Source organism: Budorcas taxicolor, chromosome 8 (assembly GCF_023091745.1).
Source record: "Budorcas taxicolor isolate Tak-1 chromosome 8, Takin1.1, whole genome shotgun sequence".
Taxonomy (NCBI): Eukaryota; Metazoa; Chordata; class Mammalia; order Artiodactyla; family Bovidae; genus Budorcas; species Budorcas taxicolor.
Window position 1 is genome coordinate 106,017,584 of NC_068917.1, and position 12,260 is coordinate 106,029,843.

A 12,260-nucleotide genomic window follows, 5' to 3' on the forward strand; every position below is an offset into this window, starting at 1 on the left:
TGTCCTGTATAGCAAGGCGACTCAGTTTTGTGTATATATATTCCTTTTCGCTAGGGTTTATCACAGGGTGTTGAATATAGTTCCCCGTGCTGTACAACAGAACCTTGCTATTTATCCACCCTATATTTAACAGTTTGCCTCTGCTAGCCCTAGACTTCCATTCCTTCCCTCCCCTCCCTGCTCTCCTCCTTGGCAACCACAAGTCTGTTCTCCGTGTGTTTCCTCCTTAATTTATTTTTAATTATAGAAGTGCTATAGGTCATGGATATATTTGTATTGTTACAACAACTCCAGTAATGGGAGATTGAGATTCCTCTTGACTTCCCTCCCTCCAATTCCCAATCTGTTCCCTAGAGGTGATCACTGGTTTAAATTTGACATCCTTTCAGAACACACACACACACACACACACACACACACACACACCCCCCACACCAAACACAGAGAGATATATATTATGCGTATTGTTCCACTATTTGTTTTTTCCACTAAAAAACTTGTCTCAGGACCTCCTGGCAGTCAAGTGGTTAAGACTTCATGCTTCCAATGCAGAGGGCATGGGTTCGACCCCCTGGTTGGAGAATTAAAATCCCATATGCCTCTTGGCATGGCCAAAAAAATAATAATAATAATCTTGTCTCAATAACGTTCCTATTCCAGGATGCATAGCACTTTCCCCTTCTTTATATCGGCCCATACTATCCCACAGCACAATTATAATTGGTTCATTTAATGATTTTCATTGATGGGTTTTTTGAGTATTTTCAATTTTTTGCAATGTTATAGAGCCACTTGAGTTTTTGTCTATGATAGTTGCCTGAAGTATAATTGCTAGGTTGAAATATAAGGACATTTATATTTAATAGATATTGTCAGAAATTACCCTCCATTTATACTTCCTCCAACAGGGCCTGAGGGTATCTGTTTTCCTTTGTCTTTACCGACATTTGACATTATCATCTCTTAGATTTCTTGCCAGGCAGGTTGAGGGAAGATGATATGTTATTGTGAATTTGCATGTCTCAGATCTCCACGAGCTCGAGCTTCTTTCTGTATGTTTATTGGCCGTTTTGTCATCTCTGAATCTCCAGTTAGCTGTCCTTTGCTTGTTTTTCTATTGCATTGCCTCATAAGTTTGTTTATGATACGTTTAATTGTAACAGACATCTAAAAAGTTTCATGGAGTCAAATTTATCTCTTTTCCCTGTGACCTCTACATTCTTGTGTCTTGCTTAAGAAGGCCTTCTCCTAACTAAGAAGCATGTTAAGAGACTCTTCAGTATGCTCTGGTCCAGGGCTTCTCAACCTTTAAAGTGCATGCAACTCCCTGGGGATCTTGTTAAACTGTAGACTCGAATTCAGTAGGCCTGGGCCAGGCCTTGAGACGCTGGATTTTTAAAAATCTGGTTTTGCTGGGTCTTAGTTGCAGCACACAGGATCCTAGCTGTGGCATGCAGAATCTTTAGTTGATTTGCAGCACGTGGGCTCTACTTCCCCAACCAAGGATCAAACCCGGGTGCACTGCACTGGAAGCAGTCTTAACTGCTGGATCACCAGGGAAGTCCTGAGATGTTGAGTTTTTAACTCCCATGCTTCATGAGATGCTTCTCATGCTTCCATGCTTCTCACGCTGCTGGTTCTTGGACCTCACTCTGAGTAGCAAATCTCTGTGCCTAGGTCAGAGAAAGTCTCCTCAGTGTTTCTTGAAGGAGGTCAGGATCCTGTGGAAGGACTGTGGGCAGTAGCATTGATTTTGAAAGCTCTCTCTGGCCACAGCTGATCTGTTTCCGTTTGCTTTTCCCCCAACTCATTCATCCCATGTACCTGTATTGTTACTGCCTTCCCAGAACATAGCCTAGCTGTCTGCACAGCTGGAGAGCTTTGGCCCGTCCCTTAGTGTGGACTCCCGACTGAGGCCCACCCAGGGTCCTTAACTCTCAAATCTAGCCTTACTCTCATGCAGATGCAACAACTTTTCTGACTAACAGTGAGAGCTTGGCTACCTGGTAAGGTAGTGAGCTCCCCATCACCAGGGGAGTGTAAGATTAGGATGGAAAACCATCACTGGAGATATTGAGGCCATTAAGAGGCTTAACTAGGTGGTTTTTGAGCTCCCTTTCAACCCCGAGACTATATGAAACTTTGAATCGCTTCACATGAACAAAAGCACATACCTGTCGATGTCACTCCATGTTTCACCTGGCAAGGAAATGAGGTGAAGTTGTTTCTCTTGCTGTTTCCTCAGGTCAGCTAAAGCTGTCCATTGATGCCCAGGACCGGGTTCTGCTGCTCCACGGTGAGTATGGCTGTGTGCATCAGGGCTCACTGGGGAAGGGGTGGGCCACTTGACCTTCCGCATGGAGCAGGAATGAGTGGAAGTGTTTTGGTGGCCAAGGCTTCTTTCCCCTCTTTGTATAGTGTCCTGCCATGTGGTCATAGGAAAAAACATGGGTATTCACTTGGGGCTCCTAGAGACCATCCCCTGGTCCCGGCCCAGTGTGGAGTCCATGGCAGGCTGGAGCAGTCTTTGGCGACTCAGATCCTCCTTGGCTCCATTGGAGTGGGGCCACAGAAGTGCTTCCCTCGCCTCCCCCTCTCCTGCTTTCCTCCTCTCTCTCTGCAGCTTTCTCATCTGTTCCTTCGTTCACTGATGGCAGTGTGGCGTCACAGCTAGCGTCACAGTGTAGGAACACAGGTAGAGCTCCGTCTTTGGAACCGGACTGTGTTTAGTTGTGTCCGACTCTTTGCGACACTATGGACTATAGCCTGCCAGGCTCCTCCGTCCATGGGGATTCTCCAGGCAAGAATACTGGAGTGGATTGCCATGCCCTGCTCCAGAGGATCTTCCCAACCCGGGGATCAAACCCAGGTCTCCCGTGTTGTGTGTGGATTCTTTACCATCTGAGCCTCCAGAGAAGCCCCAGAATCCTGGAGCGGGTAGCCCATCCCTTCTCCAGGGGATCTTCACGACTGAAAAATTGAACAGGGATCCCCTGCATTGCAGGCAGATTCTTTACCAGCTGAGCTACCAGGGAAGCTTTTGGAACCAGACTGTGCTTAGTTGCTCAGTTGTGTCTGACTCTTTGTGACCCCACAGACTGTAGTCGGCCAGGCTCCTCTGTCCATGGGGATTCTCCAGGCAAGAATACTGGAGTGGGTTGCCATGCCCTGCTCCAGGGAATCTTCCCGACCCAGGGATCAAACTGCTTTTGGAACCAGACCGCTTGTGTCCGAATCTTGGCTCTGATTCTTTTCCAGTGACCTTAAGCAAGCTCAGCTTCTCATCTGCTGGATGGTGATATTAGTACCTATCTTATGATAATAGTACCTATCTTATGGGCTGTGACAAGGATTAAAGGAGTCAATTTTAGTAAAGCACTTAGGACTGTACCCAGCATGTGGTTAACCCTATATGAGTGTTTGTTAAGTAATACAGAAAAGCATAAATTCCCTGAATAGTGATTGAACACGTCCCTTTGCCAGGGGCTGTGGATGCCGAGGAGAAGAGCCCACCTCTGGGTGGTGCTGATAGGGTGGCTGGCAGACCTGGGCAGAGGGAGTAATGTCCACACTCCATCCTGAAGGAGGAAGGGGCCTGAGCCAGGCAGAGGGAAGCAGGCGGGCTAGGCACTCCACAAAGGGGGAGCCACAGGCGCCAAGGCCGGGGGTCAGAGAGGGCACGATGCACTAAAGACTGTCTAACATGCCTGTGGCACGGAGGGGTGCGGGGGTGAGCTGGGACCAGGTTGTGACGGTCTGATGTGCCGCCCAGAGGGTTCTATACTTTACCCACCAGTTATCCGTTTGTTCATCCTTCCATCCAGCACACAAGTAGTTACTGAGCTCCTGTCATGGCCCTTCCCTTCTCTTTGGCCCAGCAGATCCTGCCTGTTTCTCCCACCTTCCTGGCTCTTGCTGTTCCAGGTACCCTCCACCCCCGTTCCATCCAGTTTTGTGCCCTCCTCACCCCTTGGATATATCGGGCTTGCTCGTGCCTCTGCCTTTGCGCCCGCGGTTCCTTGTTTCTGAGCCTGCCTTCTCTTTGAACGCCTTTTGAAAAGTAAGTCTCCCTTCCTCTGGTGTTGTAAGAAATGTGCCTGTCTTAATCTCATTAAGACTCAGGAAGGAAGGCTCATTTTGCCTCGCTTTTCCCTCCCAGGCACCGCCCCCGACCCACCTGCAGGGCTGTTGCTTCTGCTCTGTGTCCTCATCCCAGTTATGCTGTATGCCCGGTGTGTCCGGGCACAGCAGGCTTCTGCAGCAGACGGGGGTGTAGTGAGAGTGAGACCAGATCGGCTTCCCCTCCACGGGGGCCAGGGAAACCCAGGGCTTCAGTAGCAACCACACCCACAGGAAGGGTACACGCAGGAACAGAAACTAGGATGCCAGGCGGGATGGACCAGCAGGCGCCTGGGGTCCTCTGGTCCTGGCCTTGGGGGCGCCACGGTGCAGTTCCCAAGGACCGGCGGAGGGGGGCGCTTTGCCTACCAGAGCCTGCTCCAGCTGAGCAGTCTTTGCCGAGTGCGTCTTGGCCTCCCCCAGGCCATTTGTCCCGCACAGTTTGCTTTTGCTTCACCCCAGTCTCAGGCCCTTCATCGCTTCCAGCCCGTCCCCCTCTCTCCTTTGGCTTCCCAGGCCTCACGCCTCAGACTACAGGGGCTCTGTCTGAGCCAAGGCCTAGGGCTCAATCAAAACCAAACAGAAAAGAAAAGAGAAAAGAGGCTCAGCTTCTGTCAGGTCTACCGTCTGATTTCTACAGGCCTCAGACAAACGAGCCACACTGGCATTCACGGCACCTATCCCTTGCCTTTATCTCTCCTTGTTTTCTTTAGCAAATCTTTTTGAGCAGTTACTTTGCCAGTAACTCTAGTTACAGTAACTCTATTAACTCTTACTCTACTAAGCACCTTAGCAGATCATGAGCACATGATCTCATTTAATCTGGCCACTACTATGTGTGGAGAAGGGGGTGACAGAATGAGATGTTTGGATAGTATCATCGAATCAATGGACATGAGTTTGAGCAAACCCCGGGAGATAGTGAGGGACAGGGAAGCCTGGCGTGCTACAGTCCATGGGGTTGCAAAGAGTTGGACACAACTTAGCGACTGCACAGCAACAAGCATGTGAAGTGGATATTAGTATCACTAGCCCATTGTTATCACTGACCCATTAGAAGAAGGGCAAATTCAGTCTGCTGGGTGAAGCATCTTACTCACATGGCTAGTAAGTGACAGGCTAAGTTTTCCAGCTTGGCACCTCCATCCCAGGAGGCAGTCTTGTGGGATAGCACTGGACTGGGAGTCTAGAGGTGGGGATCTAAACCCAGATTTGTCATTCCCGTTGCTCTGTGACTGGGCAGTTTTCTTGCTGCCACATAGCCTCATGTTTGCCATTAAATGAGGGCTTGGACTCAATAAACTTTACATTCTCTTCTGGGAAGTCAGGGAATTGAATCCTATAATGTCTCAGCGAAGGTGCTGCCCGAGTGTTGGAGATGGTGGGAGTGGGCTGGACCAGAGAAGGGTTAATATCCAATGGTCGTTATGCAAAGTAAGAGCCTGGTAATGATTTTTCCCACCCACCTACCCCATTTTTATTCTCTGTTTAGTTATAGAAGGCAAAGGCCTGATGAGCAAGGCACCTGGCGTCTGTGATTCCTACGTGAAGGTATATGATGAGCAGGATGTCGGGGTGGGCATGAATGGGGTGGGGGTTGGTGAGGGACCACACTGAGTTCCAAGGTCCCAGCATATCTGTGTGACTGGGGCCATTCAGTGTGGCAGCTACAGTTCCATCATTTGGTCAGTAGGCATTTATTAGTCCTAGCGAGGGGCCCTGAGCTAAGAGAGACCAGCTTCCTGCAAGGACTGGAGCCTTATGGGTGAGCTTGTGCCTCACTACATGGGTGCGCACCTTAGCGTGTGGATAGCGGAAATCCAAAGGTGATCTGAAACCTTCTCATGAAAAGCAATGTCTTCACCCTTCTCCTCCCCAAAACCAGGATGGCAGTTTGGGTGGTGGGGTGGAGAGAGGATCTCTGAGGGGTGGAAGGTCCTTCTGAACGGAGACCTTACAGTGAAAACAGAGACACCACAGGGGCGGGGGTGGGTGGAGGCCACTTCCAGCTGGAGCCAAAGGCCAGGCACCTCCCAAAGCATGACGGTCAAGTGTCAGGCACACCACTCTGCCTTCTTCCCACAGCCCCCAGGCTGGTAAGAGGCCAATTCAGGAGCAGGGTGGGAACCCAAAGCAGGTGGCGAATGACATGAGGATCGGAGCGTGGGTGCGGGGTGGGGTGGGGGGGTGGTTTTGGCGGATGCTGACCTGGAGCCTCCTGGGAAGGGGGCACCTGGCAGCTGCTGGGGACTAAGATGACAAGAGGCTATGGGCTTTGAAGGGAAACCTCTCTGCTTGGAGGAAGAGCAGAGGTGGTCAGGTTGTACCCCATCTCTGCCTGGGCCTGGGGCTGCCTCCTTGGTAACCACCCCAAGAGGCCCTGTCCTAGCATCTGACTACAGTGCCTCCGGCCCAGGGCTCCTCTTTCTTTCCCGGCATCTGGAGGACTCCACTCTGTCCTCTACAGAGGCTGGTTTGAAGGGTGCTGGAGAAGACTAACTTGGAGATACACAGAGTCTGCCATCAGGCTTAGGTGATTATGTGGCTCTGACATCATCTAACCCTTACTTTTCTCCAATTCAAGATTTCTTTGATCCCTGAGGATAATCGACTATGCTGCCAGAAGACACAGACTGTTCCGGACTGCAGAGATCCCGTCTTCCATGAGCACTTCTTCTTGTAAGAGTCTGGTGTGGCTGGGTCCTCGAGAGGAGAGGCAAGGAGTGTTTAGCTGAAACAACTCTGTCTGCCAACTCTAGAACCAGATCTAAGCAGAAAAACAGTGACTTCTAAAGGATGTCTTTGTTTTCTCATTCACTTGTATCCTCGCATCCCTGGCACCTGGCCCGGCAGCGAGGTCCACAGTGATAAGGTATCACGTGGCTGCTTCTCAGAACTAAAACGCCCAGTCTGAGGCTGGTAGCCCCTGAAAAAAGGAGGCAATTTCCCACTGTGCCTCGGACCAAACTTTCTCCTTTAGCAGGAGGAATTTTCCAAGCTGAGGGCTGTTTTGCTTCCCCACCCGTCCCTCCCCAACTTGCTAACCTCTCTGAACCTTGGCTTCCTTATTTGTAAAATGGGGCTAATAATAGTACGGAGCTCAGAGAGAGCGGAGGTGTAAATGAGACAGTGTAACACAGTGTCCAGTGGTGTAATTATTATTCTTTCCCTCCTCCCTGAACTCTGGGGCCAATGGAAAGGCAATGGACATTTTGTATTTTCTTATTAGTGAAGATTAATCATATTTTGTTATTTTCCTTACTACACCAGGTAATTTTGCTTATGGTAGAAAAATAGAAAAGATCGGTACACAGAAAGAAGAAGAGAGAAAGTACTTCTAGGCCTGCTACTCACTGAAATGTTTTGTGGCATTTCTTTTCAGGTCTTTGAATTTGTGTGGGCGTGTGTTTACAAAGATGGAATTGTTCTATCATATCATGTTGTAACCTCCTTTTCATCCTTAACAATGTAATGTAAACTCTTTCATGAATATAAATATTCACATCCCACTCTATTTGGGCTCTAGTTTGTTTAACCGGCTCCTTACGGTTGGATGTTCAGGTTATTTCCAAGAGTTGCCGTTATGAGGGACTGTGTGGGTCTGGACCAGAGCTTGGCTCTGCTAACACTCTGTGTGGTTTGCTTTGCAGTCCTGTCCAAGAGGAAGACGAACAGAAGCGCCTCCTGGTCACTGTGTGGAACAGGGCAGGTGACTCCAGGTGAGGGGAACTGCTGAGCTGAGGGGAGACCTGCTCTGAGCTTGTGGGTGGTAGCCAGGCAGCTAGCATACAGTGGGGGCTCAAGTAGCGCTTGGATGAATGAATGGTAGTGGTTAAATCTGAGAGGCCGCCACCCCATGAGTTCCTGTCACTCCAGGTGGTGCCACCTGGATCATGTTAGCAAGGTGCATTTACTGAGACCTTGGGGTCAACAGGACACTGTCTTGGCCACTGAAATGCCAGCCAGCCTATGTGTGGCTTCTGCTCCCAAGCCACCTACTTTCAGGAGGGGATAACAGGCTCTGCGTGGAAGCAAACGATAGTCACAGCACGCACAGGCTCAGCCCCACGGGAGTAGAAGGTCCATGAAACACAGGCCCATTTCTCTCTTAGTCACCACTGTACCCAGTGCCTAGCACATAGATATCTGGTGATTATTGAGTGAATGAATACAGGAATGCAGTGAGTATTAGAATAGTAAGTATGGGACGAAGGAGAGTTCGTTATGGGCTGAGGCGACCAAGGAAGGCTTCATGCAAAAAGTGGGATCTTCAACTCGGGGCGGAGCGCAAGAATGAGACAAGGAAAGTAGTAGATTGGAAAGGGCATGGCAGGCAGGGGCACAGCACGAGCTCAGGCAGGGAGGCAGGAGCATGCTCAGTGGGCTCAGGCTGTCACGAGGAGGCCAGGAGCTGCAGAGCTGTGTGTAGGAGAATCCACACAGGTCAGTCTTTCAGGCAGCCCAGGACCCAGGAGGTGGATGTGGTCATGGGTCATGGCGGCCAGTACAGAGCAGAGCAGGACTGCTGGGTGGTGAGGGTGAGAATTGGCTGCTGGGGGAAGGGAAGAGGGTGAGAGCACTTGACTGTGTGGCCCACTGTGAGCAGCTGGGGCTCGTTCAGCTGGTGCGTTGCAAGAAATCTGGGAGACTCTGTGGCCAGTAACATCCATCCAACAGTCATAGAACTGAAAATGGTAACTGACAAGGGGCCCAGGTGAATGAAAATCGACTCAACTCACCAGGTTAGACCCAGAGAATATTTGGGGGCTCAGTGCTTTTTGGTACCCTAAATTTGATAGCCAGTATAACTTTTCAAGTTGAGCCTTCCTCAACCGGCATTGACGCTTTTGAACTGTGTTGCTAGAGAAGAAGATTCTTGAGAGTCCCTTGGAGAACAAGATGCAACCTAAGTCAGTCCTAAAGGAAATCAGCCCTGAATATTAATTGGAAGGACTGATGCTAAAGCTGAAGTTTCAATACTTTGGCCACCTGATTCGAAGAGCCAACTCATTGGAAAAGACCCTGATGCTGGGGAAGACTGAGGGCAGGAGGAGAAGGGGGCGACAGAGGATGAGACGGTTGGATGGCATCACTGACTCAATGGACATGGGTTTGAGAAAAGTCTTGGAGATAGTGAAGGGCAGGGAAGCCTGGTGTGCTGCAGTCCATGGGGTCACAAAGAATTGGACATGACTGAGTGCTGAACAACAGCCTGCATAGTGAAAGATTTGTCCTTGAGCAGAGTATCCACTTGTTATTGTGGACTGGTGCTCCTGGTGCTGTAATCTCAGTCACTGAGTTGCCATTTAATGGCCACCCATGTGGCAACTCTGTTGCAGGTGCTGGGGACACGTGGGGTCAGTCAGAGACTATCCTGCTTGGGAGAGGACCTCTGGGACAGGACTTCCCTGGTGGCTCAGATGGTAAAGCATCTGTCTACAATGCGGGAGACCTGGGTTCAATCCCTGGGTTGGGGAGATCCCTTGGAGAAGGAAATGGCAACCCACTCCAGTACTATTGCCTGGAAAATCCCATAGACAGAGGAGCCTGGTAGAGTACAGTCCATGAGGTCGCAAAGAGTTGGACACGACTGAGTGACTTCACTTTCACTTTAGCCACAAGCCAGGGGTTAACAGTGCCTTATCTCATTTAGTTCTTAAGACAGCTCTAAGGAAAGTACATGTTTGTTTTTAAGTTTTCAGAAAAGGAAACTGAAGCTGAGAAAGGGAGTAACTTGCCTAAGGTCACATGGCAGTGAACAGTAGAGGCAAGATGGAAACCCAGGTATTTAGACCCTGGAGTCTTCAGTCTCAGCGGGTAGAGTACAGAGGGCAGGGCCAGCATGGGGCGGGATTTGCAAACTTGGTGTTGCTGGAGGGTCGATTACAAAAGTAGGGATTGGCTGGAGATAAGATGAAGAGGATAGTGTAAACTAAACCGATGAGTCTCTAGGTTTTCTTTGGAGTGTGAGTTTCTCCAAAGGGTCAGTAGTTCTCAATCCTGGCAATGCATCAGAATTATTGGGGATGCTTGTGGGGAACCTTGGTTCCCAGGTAACAAATCAGATTGATTAAGTCCAGATTTTCAAGGGCAGGGCCGAGGAATCTGCATTTACACAAGTTCTCAGGGCGAACCTCATGCAGCCAGTTTGGTGTTTGAGAATCTGGTGATGGGGCGATACTGAAGGGTGCTGAGCAGAGGAATGACAGGGGTGTATTTAGCTCTATCACTCTGGTAAGTCTTGGGAAGGCTGGGGAGGAGCTGGGAGAGTCTTGTGGTGATCTGTGAGAGAGATGATTTAGGGATAGAGAGGCGGGAAACAGACTCAAATGCCTTTAGCAGCCTAAACCAATAGTGCTTACTGGTGATTTGGCTGTGAGCGCAGTGGGAGAAGCCAAGGATGGCTCGTGGGTGGCCAGCGATGTCTCTAGCGAAGTCAAAATGCACTGGAGGGGAAGGGAGAGCAGCTTTGGATAGGGTGGGTTGGAGGTGCCTGGAGGGCAACCAGCTGAGAGCTGTGTAGGAGATACGCCTTTGCTGACCTGGAGCGCAGCGGAGAGAGAGGTCTGTGGAGATATGGGAGCCGTGGCTGCCAAGGTGAGGGGGTAAATTTCGAGCAGCTGAGAGCACCCAGGAAGAGAGTCAGTACCCAGGAGCATCAGAATCCTGTCTTAAAGGGATGGACACAGGAAGGGAAGGCCCTGAAGGAGACAGAGGAGCCGAGGGTGACGACTCGGTTCAGTCATGCCCGACTCTTTGTGACCGCATGGACCATAGTCCACCAGGCTCCTCTGTCCTTGGGATTCTCCAGGCAAGAATACCGGAGTGGGTTGCTGTGCCCTCCTCCAGGGGATCTTTCCGACCCCGAGATCGAACTCGCGTCTCTTATGTCTTCTGCATCGGCAGCTGAGTTCTTTACCACTAGTGCCTGGTGGGCCGCTGTCCGTAGGGTCGCACAGAGTTGGACACGACTGAAGTGACTTAACATGCATGAATGCATTGGAGAAGGAAATGGCAACCCAGTCCAGTGTTCTTGCCTGGAGAATCCCAGAGACGGTGGAGCCTGGTGGGCTGCCGTCTACGGGGTCGCACAGAGTCGGACACGACTGAAGCGACTTAGCAGCAGCAGCAGTGCCATCTGGGAAGCAGACAGAGGAGGGGTGGCAGACAAACAGAAGGTGCCTGGTGAGCCCAGTGGGCAGAGGCGAGGAGTGGAGCGGGTGCCAGAGGCAGACACCAAATGTGGGAGTCACCGTTTCCCCTGCTCTGGCTGCGCCCCTGAGAGAGTGGAGCGAGCCGGCGGCGCCGGCTGGAGAAGTGGCCGCAATGGACTTGTCGGTGTTTGGAAAAGAGAGTGAGGCCGGGGAAAGTGAGTCAGCACCCAGGGAGGCAGCGTGACAGAGGCAGTGTCTGCACTTGTTGCCTATTTTGGGAAAGTGAGATTCCTTATTAAACAAAACACAGTCAAGCTTGTGGTCACAGTCCCAACCCAAAGCTCAGAGAGGGACAGAGCAGACGCAGACAGGCCTGCTTTCCGAACAGATGGCCCTGCCTGAGGTGCCAGCACCACAGTGCCCGGCTCGGCGGGCGGGAGGCATGGTTATCGATCCATCTCTGAATGAGAAGGCCTCTGAGCTGCAGGAGACAGGCAGAGCCATTGCCGGAAACCCCTGCCCTGCTGAACACTCTCAGATCAAAACTGTGTGTCTCTGAGGGACGGACATTCAACTTAACAGCGTGAAGGACAATTGCAGAAGGAAGGGAGCAAACATTTATGAACCCTTCTCTGTGCCAAGCGCTTTACATACGTTATCTCATTTAATGCTCACAACGACCCTGAGAGGTAGGAATTTTGTCTGTCTCTTCAGAGATGAGGAAACCGAGATTTACTAAGGCCAAGGAACTTGCCCAAGGTGATCTCACTGGTCATGTTTATCAAGCACTGCGTGTCCACCAAGTGTGCGGACCTTAAGCATATTTAATCATTATCTGTTGTGTGGACACAGTATCCTCACGGTACCATACCAGGTAGGCATTATTAATGTTTCTCTTTTATAGGCACAGAGAGGTTAAGTAACTTGCCCAAGGTAACACAGCCAGCATGTGGTGAAAACAAGACACAAATCCAGGTAGCCTGGCAT

The 12,260-nt window shown here is 50.5% G+C and overlaps 1 protein-coding gene across 1 annotated transcript in view; it reads left to right on the forward strand.

Annotated features, from left to right (window-relative positions):
* RGS3 (regulator of G protein signaling 3) overlaps positions 1-12,260 on the forward strand; it is a 136,323-nt gene that overhangs the window by 15,450 nt on the left and 108,613 nt on the right. The window contains exons 2-5 of the mRNA XM_052644576.1: positions 2,246-2,296; positions 5,612-5,670; positions 6,704-6,798; positions 7,770-7,838. Of these exons, the coding sequence (XP_052500536.1) occupies positions 2,246-2,296; positions 5,612-5,670; positions 6,704-6,798; positions 7,770-7,838 (274 nt within the window). The remainder of the gene's footprint in view (positions 1-2,245; positions 2,297-5,611; positions 5,671-6,703; positions 6,799-7,769; positions 7,839-12,260) is intronic.